Below are 20,062 nucleotides of genomic sequence, written 5' to 3'. Positions count from 1 at the left end.
CCACATTTGACCATAATTGCTGAATACATACATATATATATATATATATATATATATATATATATATATATATATATATATATATATATAGGTTTAAATATTCAATTTAATATTATAATAAATAATAATTATTATTTAGTATTACAAACTAATTTAAAACAGGAAAATAGAGACAAACTAAATAAATAAACTAAATAAATACCAAAAAATAAATAATAATAATTACAACATTTTCATGCCTACATTCATATGATTGATATGCATAAAACATTTTTTATTTGTAAATCTAATACAATAATATGAGGATATAAACTGAAAAAAAGGCTAGTTCATTTAAAACAGAAAAATAGAGACAAACTAAATAAATAAACTAAATAAATACAAAAATAATAATAATTACATTTTCATGCCTACATTCAGGACATATGCATCAAAAAATGTAAATTTGTAAATCTAATACAATAATATGAGGATATACACTGAAAAAAAGGCTAGTTAACTTCAAACAGTTACAAGAAATGGCAAATTAAGAATTAAACATGAAATTTTCAGGTAAAAAAATTAAAATAGTATTTTCTTGTCAAATGTACTTTTATTTATAACTTCGCAAAATCTTTTTTTTTTTTTTCTTTTTTTTTTTTTACAGTATAGAAGAAAACATCTAATATTTCATGACCTGGGATTTAATCAGTGACTTGTATCTGCCCATTTATTCCCATATTCGTGAGACATATTAGTAGTATTGGCCCAATACTACTCATATTCCTAGGACTTTCCTGTTATTATAATGACTCTTTGCATGACAAATCAAAAAGCAACCGTTTAACGAACCATTTCAAATTCAGAACAGTTAGTGATGTTGTGCGTCAGGATTAATGTTAACAAAGGATGTGAGTTTGAGATCATTGCTTTTCTTTCAGATAAATATCTGGAACAAACAGTCGCTGAGCAATGCTGACTATTTACATGTTGTAAGAATTAAAGTTTGGTGTATATAGTATATGGCACAAGAGTTGAGTACATGGATTTCAAAGGAATATACAGATTGATTTTTCATTTATGCCATGAAATTAATATGTTTGTGATGAGCAAATGTGGAGTGAGTTTCCAAATATAAAGATGACGAAAGACAAATATAAATATACACTGAGTCAGAGTGGTTAGATGAGGTCTTAATGTGGGAATTTCCAGAGGTGGACTCTTCTACTCCCCAATGGTTTGTGCTTTGAGAATAAACAGCAAATATGAAGAAATCGCTAATAATTATTTACACATTTTACAACTTGTGCAACGTAATTCTTAAGGTGATAAAGACGATAACAGATACAATGTAAAAATGATTTGTAAATAAAGATTACTGAAGTACTTTTCACAAGAAAACATTAATTAAAAAAAATAAAAAATTCACTTGCTGTTTCTTTGAAATCATTCATAAAATTTACAAGCAATTTTTGAGTTAAAATTGTTTATGCAACACATTTTGACTATACTTTGAATATACGAGAATATCGATTTACATGCATGTACAGAACAATAACAGCACAATCTAATACAAGTGCCTGCATCAGTTGTCTATGGTTAAGGTGTGGATTTATTATAAAAGTGCTTTTCTTTGTCTCTTTCTATATCCTGAGGAAACTTATTTTAAAAATGGCATAAAATGCCAATAGATCATTGAGAAATGATCTCAGTAGGTATGAAGAATTAAAGCACACTGCATTCAGACAATTTGGGTTGTGCAAAGTGTGTACACATGTGAACCCTGAAGGAGGCAGCAGTGAGACAGTATTATGCCATGTTTTGTGTCTTTCTTTTTGAAGCTGTTTTCTTTGAATTTCCCCACAGGCTTTTGTCTTTGCAGGAATGTGCAACCATTTATAGTCATGCTTTTCTCGATTACACCAGAACAATGACATTGACTTGGAAAACCATGATTGTTGCACTGTGAGTAACAGTCTGCTGATTATGGTAAGCATGGACAGATGTAGTAAGTAATTACACAAAGTTGTTTGGGTACATGCCAGTGAGGTCTCACGGTGCTTTACCTGCATCATAGACGTTTCCCTGTCCAGCCTGTGTGTTTACAAACCACTTGGCAATCAACAAACTTTTAATTTTACACATTTAATTTATATGATTTACACAAAGGACTTTTAATAAACCATTAACCATAATGGTTTACAAGGATGGTTTAACTTGTTTTCAAGGACTGTTTTGTAATTTTAACTGTTAACATGCAAATATACTGAAAATACGATGTGCAAATGGATTATATATGCATGTCCTCATCGTGCAAATATGCAAAAACATCATGAAAGTCCCCACATCTCCATCCAGCGTAATATCCCAAGCACAAACTGGTCAGTTGACATTTTATTGACTATCTCAACATGTGAACTTGAAATGAAGTTTTAGTGTAAGATTCCCCAGTACTTTTACTTCAGCCATCTGCTCTTGATGCAGTTGTAACGCAATGTGAAATGTCACTGTTTGGTATCTTTTATTTTTGTATCATTGAGATACTAATATAGTTTTTATTAATAGTTTAAATAAGGTTTTGTGTGTGTTTTTGTCATTTTTATTCATTTTAAATATCTATATAGTTTTTATTCATTTGTATTTCATTTTTAACTTTAGTTTTAGATTTAATTTATATAATTTTGTAGTATTTATTATATGCATTATGTATTTATGTGTAATTTATATGTATATGTAATATAGAGAAATTATGTAATTTACAGTTATCTTTGTACATCAAGTTAAGTTTTTTTTTTCTTGGCATGCAGCTAACTGTGATTAAATAAGTTTTTATTTTAAATGTTGTATTATATTTCAGTTAATTTGTCATTTGTTTCAAGTTTATGGGTTTAGTTTAATAACTCTGTTAAATTCCTGTTAGAAAACATTCCAGCAGACAGTTACAGTATGTGTATATAAAGGGGATTAAGTTAGGTCTCTAATCACATATAACTGGTGATAATAATGGCTTCCAACGGGAATGTATTCTTAATTAAGCCCACCAGGGAATGAATGGTATGTTCAGTTCACAGAGAATTTCACTACTGCCAACTTCACAATTTTAAAACTGCATTTTACCAGACGCAAGGCAATAAAGACCTTTTAATAGAACATATAAGGAGTGTAGAAATGTAATAAAATGAATGGCTTTTAAATGAATAAAGTTGCATTGCAGCAGAACAAAGATCAAATAAAAATGCATTGTGAACATTTCAGAGCCATAGCGACTTTAAATGTGTTCTTTTAAGACCTCACAACTAGCTTTGTTTTTTCAAAACTATGTCAGAACTCATTATTAGAGCAATAAAAAAACCCTGTAAGCATGCAATGAAAAGCATGCCAAGAGATATAAAATTGTCTCTCTCATTATGATATTGCTATGAAGTATTAGTAAATAGATTGCTTCAAAACTATTATTGCAACTTTCCTCAGGGCAAAGATTCTCCTGGTGTTTAATATGTAAGTATTTGTATTTGAGGACATAATTTTGTGTATTACTGCCAGAATATTCTTTCTTTCTTTCAGATCAGATCCCATATATTTCTAGTTCATAAGACATGAGGAAAGCTGCTAAACCTGTGTATTTTTGACACATCCTGACCTGGAAGTGAATGTATTTCTAACTGGCACAAAATGTGTGATTTGGCAATGGATGATTTGTTTTGCCAAATACCATAAATCCTTGCCTATTTTTTTTCAGAGGTGTCAGAGTTTCTTGTCCACACATGCCATTCCTTCAAAGCATCTGTATGTGGAGATTTTAGAAGCATGTGAAACTTTCTGGCAAGTTAATTAGTATTTTGGTTACTATTTTGATACTTTTATCTACCAGCAAGTGATTTTTACTTTAGAATTTCAAAAAGATTAGATGATGTTTGGATTTTCCCCAGCAATTTGCCTTTAAGGTAACTACTCAGCAACAGACACCAAGCTCTAAAACCAGCAGTCACACTTTCCTATGACAGTGTTGCTTCAATAAGATCAATAGCATCAGTGGAAATATGTTATTTTAAAGATGCAGACTGAACGAAATAAATTGTTTTGAGGAACATCTTACAGTAATATTTTAATATTTTACATAAACAGGCAACTGTACAGACAGTGGACCAAAGTAGATGGACGTTCATTTCATGTGAAAGACTCTGGCGCCATCCAGTGTATTAAAAGGCACTGAGCTTGTTATAAACTCTAGCAAATGCACTCTGTTCACAAAAAAATTGTTTATTAAATATGCGGAGACAAACTGAAATTTTTGGTGTAGGCCTAGTATTTCTAAAAATAAATAAATAAAGTGATTCATCTATACTGCCATCCAAAAAATACATGGTGTATTGCAAAATATACGGATCACATTGGCATAACAAAATAAAAATAAACATGCTATTGGTTATAGATTAAATGCAATTATTATGAACAAATACATTCATACCAGTGCCATTGTGTGAAGTGATGGGAAGTCCGACTCATTTCAGCTGATCGGTTCTTTTGAACAATTTCGCAGAACCGGTTCTATGATTCATTTTATGCTGTACGTGACTACGTAATCACGTTGTATCCGAAATAGCACAAGCGGATATTAAACATTTATGTAGACACATTTTGCTGTTTATAACGTTTTTTAGTTTTATTTTCAAGAATGTTTGTTCAAATTCAGTCGCAAGAATGATTTAGTTCCGAAACATAGATTAATCTAAAATTAATTTTCTTTTCTACAACACTGTACAAAATTGTCTTGTCTGATAAAACATATTCATGCAATCACGTGATACAAATATTTCCAGTACGTTTTATTTTTGACATTTTGGAAATTAGTCCATTACGGTTCTTGGCTCATTACATAGGACGTTCGAAGTGATTCAGTTCATAGCCCAAATGAATCTTTCAACCGCTCAGACGGATTTTGAGGAGTCATTAAAAAGATTCGACTCAAAAGAATCAGATTTCATTAGTGTAGTGGGCGTTGTAATCTGTGTAAACAGAGCGTGTATTATTTAAGCACGAGAAAAAGCAACGGCGGACATTCCGTGAACATTTCTCAACGTTTAAAATCTGATTTTTTTTAATTTCGTGACTTCTTAGTTTTCATCCTTCTTTGCTCCCAGGTTCTCTGGATATGGGCTAAATGTTTGAAAGCTGTCGATACATAACTATATAAAATGGGTTCGACGAACTCCACCCTATTGAAAATCCCAAACGTCGAGGTGCTGATGCAAGAGACTGGCTGTGAGTGACATTTGACACAATTGTGTTTTGTTACTGGTTTATTGTTGTTGTCGCGGTTGAACGAGTAAACAACGGTATAAATTAACATTTTCCTGCACATTTGTTGCCGCTTTTATTTGTAACTCTCAGGCGTATAAGCGAAAACGGTCCTAGATTGACAGTGACAGGTGTTTATGAGAATTTGCTCTCCAGTTACAAACCAATGTTACTCAAATACACTGCACAAAAAGATAGCCTATGAGTATATGTCGAAGAATTAAAAAATAAAAATGCACTTATGAATATCAGTGAAGCTGCTTGCAGAGGAGAATCGATTAAATTGTCAATTCATTTTTGTTTACGGTCCAGTTGAACTCGTTTGTTGAGTCATGATTCTTCAGGGCTCCAGTGAAGCATTTTCATAATTAATGTGATTTCTCTTTTCCAGTCTCGCCTGCCCACATTATTCGCCTCCATGATCGCTTCAAAGCTCTGGATAAAGAAGGACGAGGTTATCTCTGGTGAGACTATGTCTTATCCATGATGGGATAGATGTATTTTGTAATTACATAACCCATGCGTCTTGTCTCATTCTCACGTAGTCCCCAGGATTTTGGAGCCATAAAGGAGTTGGCAATGAACCCCATAGGAGACAGAATAATAGGTGCCTTCTTCTCCCCAGGGTAATGAATCTTGCTTGGCATGAGCTACAAACTTTAGGAGAGTGAAAGTAATTGATGTTCACACTGAAGTCTTGAATACTGGATTCTAACATAAAACTCTGTAGCAAGTCCTGAACTGTCTGTGTAATGTTTTTCCATGTCAACCTGTTAATGTGGTATATATATATATATATATATATATATATATATATATATATTTTTTTTTAGATAACCCCACCCCTAAATGACTCATTAAAAATAAAATAGTGGTTAACCGATTTGCATTTAGGTCAAACACACTTTCCAGTCTAAGTTAGTGGTTTTTCACAATAATAAGCTGCATAATGATCAGGAAATTAGTTCTGAAAGATAAAGCATGCATGAATACATTTCTCAAAAAGGTCTTTCTAGTAACCAAAATCATAAACGACCAACCTTTGTGTCTTGAAGTCATAAATAATCATGTTACTCTCAGGAAGGAAACGGTGGACTTCCACACTTTTGTGAAGATCCTGGCTCATTTCCGGCCTGTTGACAAGGACCGACCCAAAGAGCCCAATTCTCTTGAACCCATCAATAGCAGGAGCAACAAACTCAAATGTATGTTTGCTTTTGCTTGTACTCCGTAGATAAACCACGTCCTCTCAGTAATGGAATGGGCGATGTTACTTTAGTGATAATGTACAGTCAGATGGCCATTATCACATTTATTTCACGATAATGACCAACTGACTGAACAATATCCTGCTCATTTTACTGCTATTCACCAAATAAATAAATAAATGGACATGAGATATTGATTTGAGTTGAAATAATCTTATTCCTTTAAATCTCGCCTGGTTCTTCATTCCTTTAGTTGCATTTCAGTTGTATGACCAAGACAAGGATGGCAAGATTTCCAGAGATGAGCTTTTAAAGGTCACTTGCTTCTTCATTCATGTTTTCAGCTGTTTTCTCACAAGCTGAATAAGACTGACAGCAGGCTGACCATTGACAGGTTCTCCGGGCCATGCTGGGGATGCAGGTGACAGAGGAGCAGCTGGAGAGCATAGCAGACCGTACTATACAGGAAGCAGATCTAGACCGTGATGACGCAATATCTTTTGAGGAGTTTCGTAAGGTATCACCTAAAATTCTGCATGTACGATGTTTGATAAAAGCACATGTTGTAATGTTGATGGAAAATGACTGCTAACCTGTTTCAACCTGTTTTAGTCTCTGGAGAAGGTCAACATTGACCACAAGATGAGCATTCGCTTCTTGCGCTAGACTAGAGCATCATGGGAAAGCTTGTACACCAACCTTATACGTCTCTCTCTCCAAGCCTCAGAAAATGGAAGGGATGTCCGAAATGATGTCCTGGGACAGTATGACGGGATCAGTGTTTGTCCGTCTAACAGGAATTTAATGCACTGGTAATGTCTGCATAAAAACTGCACATTGACAAGTAATTTAAAGTTTACCGAAGTAGTGTTGGGTTGGTAAGATTTTTATTCAGCCAGGATGCGTTAAATTGATCTAAAGTTACAGGAAAGACATAATGTTACAAAAGATTTGTGTTTCAAATGAATTGAACCTTCTTTTCAGCAAAGAATAATGAAAAAATGTCATTCATTAATTAATGATTATTATTATTGCTGATAATAAGAAATGTTTCTTGAGTAGCATATCTGCATTTTAGAATGAATTATGAAGGATCATGTGACACTGAAAATCATCGGAATTTTAAAATGTATTAAAATGAAAACAGTTATTATAAATGATAATATTTCACATTATTACTGTTTTTATTTTTGATTAAAGAAATGCATCCTTGGTGAGCAGAAGATATTAAAATCTTACCGACCCCTGTAGATTTTTGCATTCTGGTTCTTGATAATGAATTAATTTTACTGAATTGATTGGTTAATTTTGTATATAATTATAACTAGCTGGAAAGAGTTTGTAATAATGTTCAGAATGCAAAGTGTTGAATTGTCATATGTCACCATATGTGGGAAAAACGTTTTTTTTTTCCCTCTCTGTGAAGTGACAATCTCAAGATAAAGATTTCCCAAGTTTTAAGGTTTATTAGATGTGTACACTTTCATCTCAGTAGAGTTTTTTTAGCATCTCAGTTGCATGATGCTTTTTTTAATGTATGTAAATTTATCCTGAATCCTGATTAAAAACTTAATTTTTTTTTCTGTCGTTTACATCTCGAAAAATGTGTTAGTCTTTCAATGCGGCTATGCTTCATGCAATTTTACCTACAAGTGAGAAGAATGGCTACCTCACTGCACTGCACTTATGCATGCTGTACCAAAACCACTAAAAAAGGGCTTTTTTCATCTTTGTATGAAATGTAACCGACATTTAAGAATGATATTAAATAATTTTGTACAAACAAACAAAGTATTGTTTGGTATCTTTTTGGACCAAAGTTTTTAAAAATTGTTGGCACAAACCCAATTCAATAAGCAGTTTTTGTTTCAGTTTGAAATGTATTAAGCAGCTAGATCACAAATCATTTTTGAATACATCTGAGCAACCTATAAATTGTGTTATGTTGTAGGCACTAGGTGGCGCCAAATGCATATTGTTGCATACACTACCATTCAAAAGTTTGAAGTCAGCAAGATTTTGGAAGACGTTAATACTTTTATTGAGCCAGGATGCATTAAATTGAACAGTAAAGACATTTAAAATGTTGGTGAGCATAAGTGCTTCTTACAAGTACATAAATAGGCTACTTTTTTCAAAAACTTTTGAACAGTAGTGTGTAGTGACCAAACACTAGTTGTAGGGTTTAATGTTTCATATGTGTTTTATTGTTTAAGGTATTTGAAATGAAATAGATTTGTACAGCATCATGCAGTTTTAAAGTTATTATGCTTAACTCTTGGGCATACAGGCCAACAGCAACCAGTAAAAGGAAAAGCCAGTGCCTAAAGAGAACCACAAAGAGAGAGAAGACGTCTTTTAATACTGGTATGTACATTTTATAAAGCTAAATTAAAAAAATGTAATCCAAGTTTTCATGACTGACAAGAAGGGTTTTGTACCTGCTATTGTGATGGTCATGGTCAAACGGTACAGAAGGACATCAGTGGTGCCTCCTTTAATGTGGATTGGCAGGCCGTTATCCTCCTGTAAGTGTAGATAAATAAAAAGGAGATGTCATCCCTCCATGTATGGCCACAATGCAACATCAAATTTGTATAGTTGTATTAACTTAAAAGTCTTTTTTGTTGTGCGAAAGTAATCTTTGCAGATATAAATATAATGTTTCTTCATATTAGATACACAAAGAATAACATTATTAATAATTAATATAGTTCTTTATTGATTTATTTGATTAATTGGTTATATAATAAATAATATATATTTATAAGTTGTTATTTATTCTAAATTAGTAATAACTTATAAAGGTCTTATTTATTATACAGTGATTAACGATTAATATGTAATATATTCTTATTTAATTATTTATTTATTTTACATGGTAACCAGTTTCGATTTCTGTTGTCTTTTTTGTACATACAGTGGAAGTCAATGAGAACTGAAACTGGTTGGTTACCAACATTATTTAAAAAGTTATAAAAAAAAAAAAAAGAAAAGGTTTTTGTAAAAGTTTTAAATAAAGATTATTGAGTGAATGATACCTCTGAAATGTGCAAATGTAAATCAGAGCACAGTGCACACGTCATCTAAACAGATTAATACATTTTATGTTTTGAGAGTGTATTTTTGACATCATGTCAGTCTGAAATTCTTCTTACCTGGAAAACCTTCTGTCTGTCTGGCACCTTGTTTTTCATTTGCCGGACTGTTGTGCTGAAAGCCCTTGAGGCTAGCCGGGGAACACTCTGAAATAACCAAAGTTTCATTCAGTGATGTCCAGTCATGTCAATTAAACATTCATTCTATAAACAAACAATAGCAAATGTGCTAAAACATGCTAGTTCCATGCTAAAATATGTTAGCAGCACCTAAAATGGAAGCCTAAACATGGTAGCAGCATGCAAACGAAATGCTAAAACATGTTAGAATCACGTTAAAAAAACACTAGTGATGTGCTAAAACATGCTAGCAACATGTTTGTAGCTTCTAAAACATGCTAACATATCTGTCGCACACAAAAATGGCTTATACCATTAACTTTTACATTAATGTCAATTTTGTTTGTATTTCTCATTAGATAAGGAAAATTATTGAAATATCAACCTGAGTCAGGGTTAAGTATATTTTTGGGACTCACAGACCACAAACAGAAGATTAAGTAACTCCACACCTGAATATTTTGATTATCTTTGCTATATTTCAAGTAAGTTAAGTAGAAGAAAACATGTGAAAGGAATGTAACATTTTATAGTTCTGAAGGTCAACCCAGCTCATGTGGAGCAGAAATAAGTTGTGGTTTTAGCCAATTGCTGCTCCGCAGCACCTGGAGCAAACCAATCAGATCGTAATACACACTGGTGGGTTGGGCTAAGAACGTCCCGCCCCTTTTACTTCACTGTCCACCAGCATGTGTGTGTGTTTTTCTGCATGTAGGCATGCTAAATGTGGAGAGGCTAATGGTGACATGACCTCCTCAGTGTCCGTTTAACAAACAGTTATGTCCATTTCATATAAAAACACATTCAACTCAAGAAGTTCTGACTGTTTGATTCCCTGTAGAGTACTAAAATTGATTTCTGATTAGGTTTTTTAAAACAGATTTGTTTTCACAATCAAAAAGACAATAAAAGAATAAAAGAACAAACACACTGATTCGTTTGCTCATATGAGTTTCAGTATCAGAGAACTGTTGAATGACTGAGTGTTTTCTTTAGAGGTCATTTAAGGCAGTCAGTCATTCAAAACCCACAGCAGCAATCAGTGTTTCAAACTTAACCAAATTCGAAATCTGTTTGCATCAAATACAAGATTACCATCTAATAACCAGTTTTCCCGAGCAATGTTTGCAGTACGATAGAGTATCGTTGTATGGCATAGTTCCTGTTTCATAAGTATTTTAGGAGTAGATTCTTCCTGATTTAACACATCTACAGCTGTTATGTCACAGACTATGGAAGAATAAAGAAGAACAGCAATGGATTTACCAGTAAATGCCTCATGTCCGACGCTGCTCTCTGTTGAGCTGGTTGATTCTTGTCTAGTCGGGGCCCTTACAAGGACACACACATATTGCAGAGCTTTTGAACCAGAGCCAGGCAGTCAGGAGGGGAAAGATCACTCTGAACAGCCGGTTGTAAGATCCAAACATGGCCCATTATAAGATTTCCAACAGAGTCAGTCACTTAATGATTTTTTATTTGTTGGTATTTGATCGAATCCATGATGCCATGTGTCTAAACAAGATGTCCAGGACGTCCAGCAGAAATATAGGCCCACAACATCAAAAATACAGCAGTATATTTCATTGTACACATGGGGTACTTTTTATCCCTGTGTTCACCAAACCCATCTTGAGTGTTTGCAGCTAAAAAGCTAATTTTTTAGTTTCATCTGACCATAGAAGCCAGTCCCATTTGAAGTTCAAGTCGTGTCTGACAACTGAATATGCTGGAGTTTGTTTTTGGATGAGCTGGGAGAATTTTTCTTGAAACCCTCCTGAACAACATGTGGTGATGGAGGTGCTGTTTGACAATTTTTTTTTTATAGGTTTTCTGACCCCGAGACTCAACTATTTTCTGCAATTCTCCAACTCAGAATCAGAATCAGAATCAGAATTAGCTTTATTCGCCAGGTGTGCGCAAACACACGAGGAATTTGTTGTGGTTTTAAGGTGCTCCTGGTACATACATACATACAAACACATCTGACATGAGAACAGAAAAAACATTTAAATAGTAAGACTTAACAATGGATAATAATCATAATAATAATAATAAGTATGAATCTGGAACAGTAGATTTATGTACAGATTTGTGCATTATTTACTCTATATACAGCTGTATAAATAAACAGATATGTATGTGTATTTACATAATACTTGAGAAAGAGGCAATAATTAATGATGGAGAATGAATTACAGAATGAATTACAGAACACCGGTAATGATTCATGTGTTAGCTGTTTAGGCTGGAGATGGCATGGGGGAAAAAACTGTTTTTATGCCTAGATGTTCTAGTGCACAGAGATCTGTAGCGTCTGGCTGAAGGGAGAAGTGCAAACAAGTTGTGTCCGGGGTGAGAGCACAATTTTGGTGATTATGAACATGATTATGAACTGTGGTCCTTGGAGTGTCTTTAGCCACTCAAACTCTCCTTCTCACCGTGCATTAGGACGATATAGACACACGTCCTCTTCCAGGCAGTTTCGTAACATTTTATGTTGATTGGAAATTCTTAATTATTGCCCTGATGGGAATTTTCACTGCTCTAGCTCTTTTTTTAAAGCCACTTCACTAATTTGCGAAGCTCAATTATCTTTTGCTGCACATCAGAAATATATTCTTTGGTTTTTCTCATTGTGATGGATGATTACGGGAATTTGGGCTTTGTTTTCCCTCCTATTTATATTTCCGTGAAACAGGAAGCCATGGCTGGATAATTTCATGTTCATAATCACCAAAATTGTGCTCAAAATTGTGAATATGAATGGGAATATACTTCAGAGATGCTTTACTCATAAGAATTTCTACGGGTGCCAATAACTGTGTCCAACGTGTATTTGAGAAAAACATTTATTTCATGATATTTTCCCCCATTTTAAATTCTTATTATCCAATGAAAGGTTAGATTTTTGTGATTTTTAAATAAAAGATCACAAGGATTAACAATGCAGATTAATATTCACAGCCTTCTTTGACCATATTTACCAAGGGTGCCGATTTTTTGGCCATGACTGTACAAAGCATATTGTAATAAGTTATTCATTGAAGCATAACCTTAAGCACACCTTAAAATGTCTTAAACTATGCTTGCATTTTGTCATGAATAGAGCCTGTTCAAAGGTCCTACACTGCTAACACCTAAAGTTAAAGATTATTTAATATCAACACAATTCATAACTGTCCCGAAATCAGACATTCTCAAGAATGTGGGTCATAGTTTCTACAACAGATAAATCTTTCTTAAAATATTAACAAAGTCATGATTTTGTTTGGAATTAACAATTTTGACTTTTCCACGGTTACTTTGCAACTTTACCTACTAAACCTTCAAAAATAAAATAGAATTAAGTTAAAAAATAAAATAGAATGAAAAATGAAATATTGAAATACCACATCAGACAAATAAGCATTTAATTTGTCACAAGAAGAACTTAATTTTTACAAACCTTCAATAATAATATATTTTATTTTTATTACATTTTTATTAAATCTGTTTCCTGTAGCATTTGGTTTGTTAACATCTTTCAAAGGCAATTTTAAGTGACATTTTGCTTTGTGAAGTAATATATATAACACGTTATGTAACATGCCACTGTGTGCATATTTAATAAAAATATGTTTAACCCTCTGGTTGTGTTCGGACTCCAGTCACTCTTGTTGTGTTCCCGTCCAAAAATGACCGGACTCCAAACAATTGCTTATAAATCTGTCATTATGCTATATTATCACTAAATATTGGATTCATTCTTTTTGTCAACTTGTTTTCTTTCATTTAGGACTGGTTTTGTGTTTCTATTTGCATCTGATTATTCGTAGGCCTCATTTATCCGAAAGTAGCCCCCCCCCTTTTTTGGGTGAAAAAAGCATTTTTTATGAATAATTTTCACATTATGAGATAAAAAATTATGAAAATTTGCACGGTTTCTCACACTAGTGTGCTTTAATGATTAATCAAGAAATTTGGTTTTAAATGCTTTTATTTTGTACAAAATTGCAAAAAGTCACACTTGTGGTGTTCCCGGTCAAAATGACCGGACTCAACAATTGCCCATAAATCTCTCATTTTACTATATTATCACCAAATATTGATTCAATCTTTTGTCAACTTGTTTTCTTTCATTTAGGACTGGTTTTGTGTTTCTATTTGCATCTGATTATTCGTAGGCCTCATTTATCCGAAAGTAGGCACCTCATTTTTTGGGTGAAAAAAGCATTTTTTATGAATAATTTCCACATTATGAGATAAAAAATTATGAAAATTTGCACGGTTTCTCACACTAGTGTGCTTTAATGATTAATCAAGAAGTTTGGTTTTAAATGCTTTTATTTTGTACAAAATTGCACAAAGTCACACTTGTCAAAAATGGCCGGCCATTGAAAGTGAATGGGGAAGAATGAAAATAAGAGAAACAACTACCGTAGTATTCAGGAGCATGTTGTGCTTGCAAACATAAAGGCCTTGGACCTGTGCGTGTGTGGATGCATGTATACTCATGCTATCACACACACAGACACACACAAACGCACACACACGCGCACACACACACACACATCTATGCATACAAACTATTGTGAGTATTATACCTATTTCATCCTACCCTGAACTGCATGCAATATGCTGTTATGAATCTGATATTATAACTCTCTCTCTCTCTCTCTCTCTCACACACACACACACATGCTCAAACTGCCTTGTCTTTAGCCTGCACTGACTTCAAAAGAATCTTTTCTTTCACCACATTCTAGACAAAACATTATGACAATAGGTTTTGAGGCTTTTGTGTTCTCACAGAGTAGACAAAAGTTTACAAATAAATGCTAGAGCATAAAAATGCCTAGGAAGGGACAACTGAAGATGAATCTTACAGTGAAGATGCATTGCAAGATATATTGGAAGAGGAAAACATCACTGAACAAGCTGAAAACCTTGCAACAACTGAAGAGGAGCAATCTTCTGATTTTGAGGGACCAGCTGAAGTTGATGTAACGTTCTGGTCAAAGGATGGGAAAAAGATTATTTTGAAGTCAATGCAGGCCAAAGACAAGGCAGTTTGAGCATATGTGTGTGTGTGTGTGTGTGTGTGTGTGTGTTTAGCTATACTTGTGAAGACCAGATGTCCCCACAAGGATAGTAAAACCTAACATTTTTGACTTTGTGAGGACATTTGGCCGGTCCTCACAAGGGAAATAAATTATTAAAAATACTGAATGAAGTTTATCTCAAAATGTAAAAATGCAAAAAGATTTCTGTAAGGGGTAGGTTTAGGGGTAGGGTTGGTGTAGGGCAATAGAAAATATTGTTAGGTCAGTATAAAAACAATAGAAGTCTATGAAAGTCCTCACAAGTATAGAAAAACAAACGTGTGTGTGTGTGTGTGTGTGTGTGTGTGTGTGAGAGAGAGAGTTATAATATCAGATTCATAAAAGCATATTGCATGCAGTTCAGGGTAGGATGAAATAGGTATAATACTCACAATAGTTTGTATGCATAGATGTGTGTGTGTGTGTGCGTGTGTGTGTGTGTGTGATAGCGTGAGTATACCTGCATCCACACACGCACAGGTCCAAGGCCTTTATGTTTGCAAGCACAACATGCTCCTGAATACTACGGTAGTTGTTTCTCTTATTTTCATTCTTCCCCATTCACTTTCAATGGCCGGCCATTTTTGACAAGTGTGACTTTGTGCAATTTTGTACAAAATAAAAGCATTTAAAACCAAACTTCTTGATTAATCATTAAAGCACACTAGTGTGAGAAACAGTGCAAATTTTCATAATTTTTTATCTCATAATGTGAAAATTATTCATAAAAAATGTTTTTTTCACCCAAAAAATGAGGTGCCTACTTTCGGATAAATGAGGCCTACGAATAATCAGATGCAAATAGAAACACAAAACCAGTCCTAAATGAAAGAAAACAAGTTGACAAAAAGAATGAATCCAATATTTGGTGATAATATAGCATAATTACAGATTTATAAGCAATTTTTTGGAGTCCGGTCATTTTTGACCGGGAACACGACAAGTGTGACTTTTTTTCAATTTTGTACAAAATAAAAGCTTTTAAAACCAAACTTCCTGATTAATCATTAAAGCACACTAGTGTGAGAAACAGTGCAAATTTTTATAATTTTTCGTTTAATATTGTGAAAATTATTCATAAAAAAATGTTTTTTTTACTCAAAAAATGAGGTACCTACTCTCAGATAAATTAGGCTTACGATTAATCAGAAGCAAATAGAAACACAAAACCAGTCCTAAATGAAAGATAACAAGTTGACAAAAAGTGTGACTTTTTTCAATTTTGTACAAAATAAAAGCTTTTAAAACCAAACTTCCTGATTAATCATTAAAGCACACTAGTGTGATAAACAGTGCAAATTTTTATAATTTTTCGTTTAATATTGTGAAAATTATTCATAAAAATAAAAAAATTCACTCAAAAAATGAGGTACCTACTCTCAAATAAATGAGGCTTACGATTAATCAGATGCAAATAGAAACACAAAACCAGTCCTAAATGAAAGAAAACAAGTTGATAAAAAGAATGAATCCAATATTTTGTGATAATATAGCATAATGACAGATTTATAAGCAGTTGTTTGGAGTCCGGTCATTTTTGACCGGGAACACAACAAGTGTTACTAGGTGAAATAAAACCCACAAAAAAATCCGAAAATTAAAAAAAAAATTATGAGAAGTACTTATACCCTATGTGAACAAAGTCAGTAAGTTTGAGTCCAATGCGATAACGTTAACTAGTATTTTCGGAAAAAAGAAAATCTTCTTCGGGTCAATTTGACCCGAACACAACCAGAGGGTTAATTCAAGGTAATTATTTTTAAAAAGTAGAATGGCTAAACAATATAAAATTATTGTTTTGTTTATTTTGATTAAAAGAAAGGAGCCATATCAGCCTGTTCACCCTTAAGTGGGTTACAGAACTTTGTCTTTTTTTTCATATATGGAGCTAAAACTACAGGATTAAAGGGTACTGTATTATCATTAACATCTTGCATTTTTCAATTGCCACAATTATTTAAGACTGCACAGGTGATTCTCGCATTCTCCCCAGTCTCCTTTTAATCATAATGCATGGCAGTATCACTTCCTTTTTCTCAGGCATGCAAACATAGAACATTCGGTATGTTTCGGTTCTGCATTAGACCGGGGGAAAGGAAACTGATGCTGACACTCTGTCACTGGAGCTCAGAACTGCAGGATCAACATGAGCTACGGTAGTTATTTATATAATTCTAGTTATATCTATATATGCATTTACAAGAGCTATAGAGAACCTAATTTCTTTAGTTATACTGCAGTTGTTTTGAATTCATAGATTTTTCTTTAACTGTATTCTGCTGTGTTGTTTCAGATAAGCACATTCTCTGGGCCTGCACCGCTGCTCTGGTCACTGGTTGGGTCCTCACTTATGATAATGGACACTGTTCTGGGGCTGTCACGAGGCAGTAAGACACAATCATTCAAATATTGTTTAATTAATAAATCATCACATGTTATCGACTAGCAGTAATTTATCTATCAATATTTAAAGGAATAGTTCACCCCAAAATGAATAATTTTTTTTATCCATTGTAACAGATTTGGAGAAATTTAGCATTACATTTTAGCATTATCACTTGCTCACCAGTAAATCCTCTGCAGTGAATGGGTGCCGTCAGAATGAGAGTCCAAACAGCTGATAAAAACATCACAGTAATCAACAAGACTCCATCAATTAATATCTTGTGAAGTGAAAAGCCACGTTTATAATAAACAAATCTATCATTAAGACATTTTAGCTTTTTAAACTCACTTCTGAACAAAATTTACCAGTCTATAATCCATAATAAAGCTTCCTCCTTTAGAAAGTCCTTCCCTTGTTGTTCTCTCACTTCAAAATCCACTGACATATTTGTTTACAGCTGTTCTGTGAGAAGTGATTCAATGCTAAATTTCTCCAAATCTTTTCAGATGAAGAAACACTATTTCATTTTTGGGTGAACTATTCCTTTAAATACTGCGAATGAACACAATTAAATAGACAATAAAAGAATGTAATTGAACAGAAATGCAGGGCTGCACAGAATCTGAAGAAGAGATAGGTACAGCATATGGAAAGAAAAAATACAACTGCTTTTTCATTTTCAGCTCATGCAACTGGACTTGTATGCATCTCACTCTTCAATGGCCTGGGAGTTTCTGTATAGTATGTCTTTGTATTCTCTTATTGCAATCTGTCGCATATGAAGCAACTGATATTGATATCAGTGCTTCGTTTAAAACCAGTTGTGATCTCTGCCTTTCATGTTACTTCAGCTTAACATGACCAGTCTTTCCTGTCCTCTCACAGGGTATTAACAACAAAACCATTTGCAAAATACCACAGACTGTTCAAAACTGGACCATCCATGGCCTATGGTGAGGAATTCAATGGCTGTTGATCCCATTCCCGCTCATCTGAAAATGAACACTTCACTGGAACATTCTGTATTTTTGATGGGTCTTTCTTTTATTATTTCTAACATTATTGTTCATTTCGAAATTTTTGAATGACATTTAGGCCTACACGTACTGGGCACTGCTGTGACTGTTGGCCAATATATCATCCGCATCTTCAGGTGAAAATGCTTACGCCCACTGTTTGTTTGCATGTATTTATTTGAAGCGTCAAATATAAAATGTAACATTATGTTTATGTTCAGGAAATTGAAGCTGAACTCACTCAGCTGTGGCCATCATTTATAAAAGGAAAGCACTTCTTCTACTTCTGGTAAACACAAACTATGATCAGTCAGTTTCCATAGTAAAGGTGGTCGCTTTTATCATTGCCTAGTGAGAATTTGCAAGCGAAATCCAATTCCAGTAGTTATCCGCATGATCAGGAGTTTTGCATGACTGAAAAAGTGTACACGTCGTATACATAATTGACAAAGGCCACTTATGAGAAAGTGTGTGTTTCACGGAACAAAATGAAAAATGAGCATTTTTAACTTAATGTCTGGTATGGTAGCTCATACATATTTTCACTGCTAAAAAGCAGTAGTGATTGATTTGATTTGGTTTGGCAGGAGGGAGGAATGGATTAAACATGGAACGTGTGCAGGCTGTGAGGAGAACATGGGTTCACCGCTTCTTTATTTCCAGGCCGCAGTCAAGCTTCGGAAACACTTTGACATTGATAAGTGGGTGTTATTAGCACATATACCATGATATTATCTTATCGTGAGCTCATGTTTCCCCCATTTCATTTTTTGTAGCATCTTGGAAAGCTCTGGAATCAAAACCTCATGTGATGTGTCATACAAGGTAAGTTTATTGGACTGGCTATGTATCATAATGTCTTGGATTTAATACATTTGAGAAGCAACAAGTTCATCAGTCTTAACATGATGTGATCTGCAGCATGACGACATAAGTGGTGTTCTGACCCCACTGCTGGGACAAAACTATGATTTGCAGTGTGTTACGGACAGCAAGGTGAGAGAATTCAATGTTAAATTATATTTACTATATTCAGTCAAGAATATAAAGAAATACAAGGTGATCCTCAACTGAAGTGTAGGCCTAATAACACATTCGTACATTGCTTCCTGTCCAGCAGATGGCACTAGATAATAAATAATATTAATATTTTGTGAATATGAATTAGCCTTTTTTGAACGTGATTGGCATGACACATGTCTCCTGTGAGTTGTCTTCTTGGGCGTCGCGCTAAAACAACCCAGCGTGCTTGGTCTGATTCACGAACAAATAATGAACAGCGACTCTCATGAGTCGGTTCTTTTAATGAATAGTTCAAAAGACGAGTTACAATGATTCAGCTGTTAAACATTGTATAAATTTAACGTATTCTCAGAGTGTTTCTTTCATATGGAAGCAAAAAATTGCTTATTTGCTTAAAAATATACACAGATAAAATAGGACTGGAATATCTGAAGGCTATTAATACCCAGGCTAAATAATAATAAATTATAAGAAATAAAGTAATTACAATCAACTGTAAACCCAAAAGCATATTCTTTCTTCATTTTTAGGGTCGTGAAGCGTGGATCCAGCTGAAGATTCATCTCTTCAGGAACCAAACCCTTGGATGCCCCAAACAAGAACAAGAGCAATCTATCAAACTTTTTTCGTGGATTAACAGCACAGGACATCCCTGTCCAAAGAACACCACCATCTTTTATGTTCCAATTAACTATGAAAATCCTCATGAACCCTGTAACTGAGAAGCTGAGGCTATAGACCTTTCACTGCTTTCATGTTTGACTATCCTTTTCCAGTTCTCAGATATGATGCATATATGTTTAAATAAAAGTTATATAATTCCTAAAGTATTTAAGCTTGGGGCATTTTT

At 33.8% G+C, this 20,062-nt stretch overlaps 3 protein-coding genes across 3 annotated transcripts; 2 read left to right on the top strand and 1 right to left on the bottom strand.

Annotated features, from left to right (window-relative positions):
- The first annotated feature begins 4,963 nt into the window (after positions 1 to 4,963).
- On the top strand, positions 4,964 to 7,735 carry chp2 (calcineurin-like EF-hand protein 2). Its single transcript, XM_058799670.1, has 7 exons — positions 4,964 to 5,241; positions 5,669 to 5,741; positions 5,823 to 5,903; positions 6,358 to 6,482; positions 6,739 to 6,800; positions 6,880 to 7,002; positions 7,098 to 7,735. Exons 1-7 carry the CDS (start codon positions 5,175 to 5,177, stop codon positions 7,149 to 7,151), a joined length of 585 nt encoding a protein of 194 aa, XP_058655653.1. The 5' UTR covers positions 4,964 to 5,174; the 3' UTR covers positions 7,152 to 7,735.
- Positions 7,736 to 8,669: 934 nt separating this feature from the next.
- Positions 8,670 to 11,113, bottom strand: LOC131554365 (cytochrome c oxidase subunit 7A2, mitochondrial). The gene is made up of 4 exons (XM_058799671.1): positions 10,970 to 11,113; positions 9,644 to 9,730; positions 8,927 to 9,011; positions 8,670 to 8,809 (listed from the first exon to the last, which is right to left on the bottom strand). The coding sequence occupies exons 1-4, from the start codon at positions 10,982 to 10,984 to the stop codon at positions 8,757 to 8,759; spliced, it is 240 nt and encodes a 79-aa protein (XP_058655654.1). The 5' UTR covers positions 10,985 to 11,113; the 3' UTR covers positions 8,670 to 8,756.
- rnaset2l (ribonuclease T2, like) lies at positions 8,808 to 20,042 on the top strand. The gene is made up of 11 exons (XM_058799669.1): positions 8,808 to 8,852; positions 16,828 to 16,943; positions 17,081 to 17,174; positions 17,857 to 17,914; positions 18,059 to 18,126; positions 18,269 to 18,326; positions 18,411 to 18,478; positions 18,777 to 18,890; positions 18,966 to 19,014; positions 19,111 to 19,185; positions 19,743 to 20,042. The coding sequence occupies exons 2-11, from the start codon at positions 16,934 to 16,936 to the stop codon at positions 19,932 to 19,934; spliced, it is 786 nt and encodes a 261-aa protein (XP_058655652.1). The 5' UTR covers positions 8,808 to 8,852; positions 16,828 to 16,933; the 3' UTR covers positions 19,935 to 20,042.
- The last annotated feature ends 20 nt before the right edge of the window (positions 20,043 to 20,062 follow it).

Source organism: Onychostoma macrolepis, chromosome 15, assembly GCF_012432095.1.
Source record: "Onychostoma macrolepis isolate SWU-2019 chromosome 15, ASM1243209v1, whole genome shotgun sequence".
In the NCBI taxonomy this organism is placed as follows: domain Eukaryota; kingdom Metazoa; phylum Chordata; class Actinopteri; order Cypriniformes; family Cyprinidae; genus Onychostoma; species Onychostoma macrolepis.
The sequence above is the reverse complement of the archived record's forward strand: the minus strand, read 5'-3'. Positions and strand labels throughout refer to the sequence as shown.

Bases quoted from the DNA above. Each gene is read 5' to 3' on its own strand.
- chp2 (XM_058799670.1), top strand. From the start codon at position 5,175: ATGGGTTCGACGAACTCCACCCTATTGAAAATCCCAAACGTCGAGGTG. The intron at 5,742-5,822 runs GTGAGACTATGT...ATTCTCACGTAG, and splicing joins GAAGGACGAGGTTATCTCTG to TCCCCAGGATTTTGGAGCCA. The intron at 6,483-6,738 runs GTATGTTTGCTT...TCATTCCTTTAG, and splicing joins CAGGAGCAACAAACTCAAAT to TTGCATTTCAGTTGTATGAC.
- LOC131554365 (XM_058799671.1), bottom strand. The intron at 9,012-9,643 runs GTAAGAAGAATT...CTACACTTACAG, and splicing joins ACAGACAGAAGGTTTTCCAG to GAGGATAACGGCCTGCCAAT. The intron at 8,810-8,926 runs GTACAAAACCCT...GGTTCTCTTTAG, and splicing joins CATGACCATCACAATAGCAG to GCACTGGCTTTTCCTTTTAC.
- rnaset2l (XM_058799669.1), top strand. The intron at 17,915-18,058 runs GTATGTCTTTGT...GTCCTCTCACAG, and splicing joins GGCCTGGGAGTTTCTGTATA to GGTATTAACAACAAAACCAT. The intron at 19,186-19,742 runs GTGAGAGAATTC...CTTCATTTTTAG, and splicing joins AGTGTGTTACGGACAGCAAG to GGTCGTGAAGCGTGGATCCA.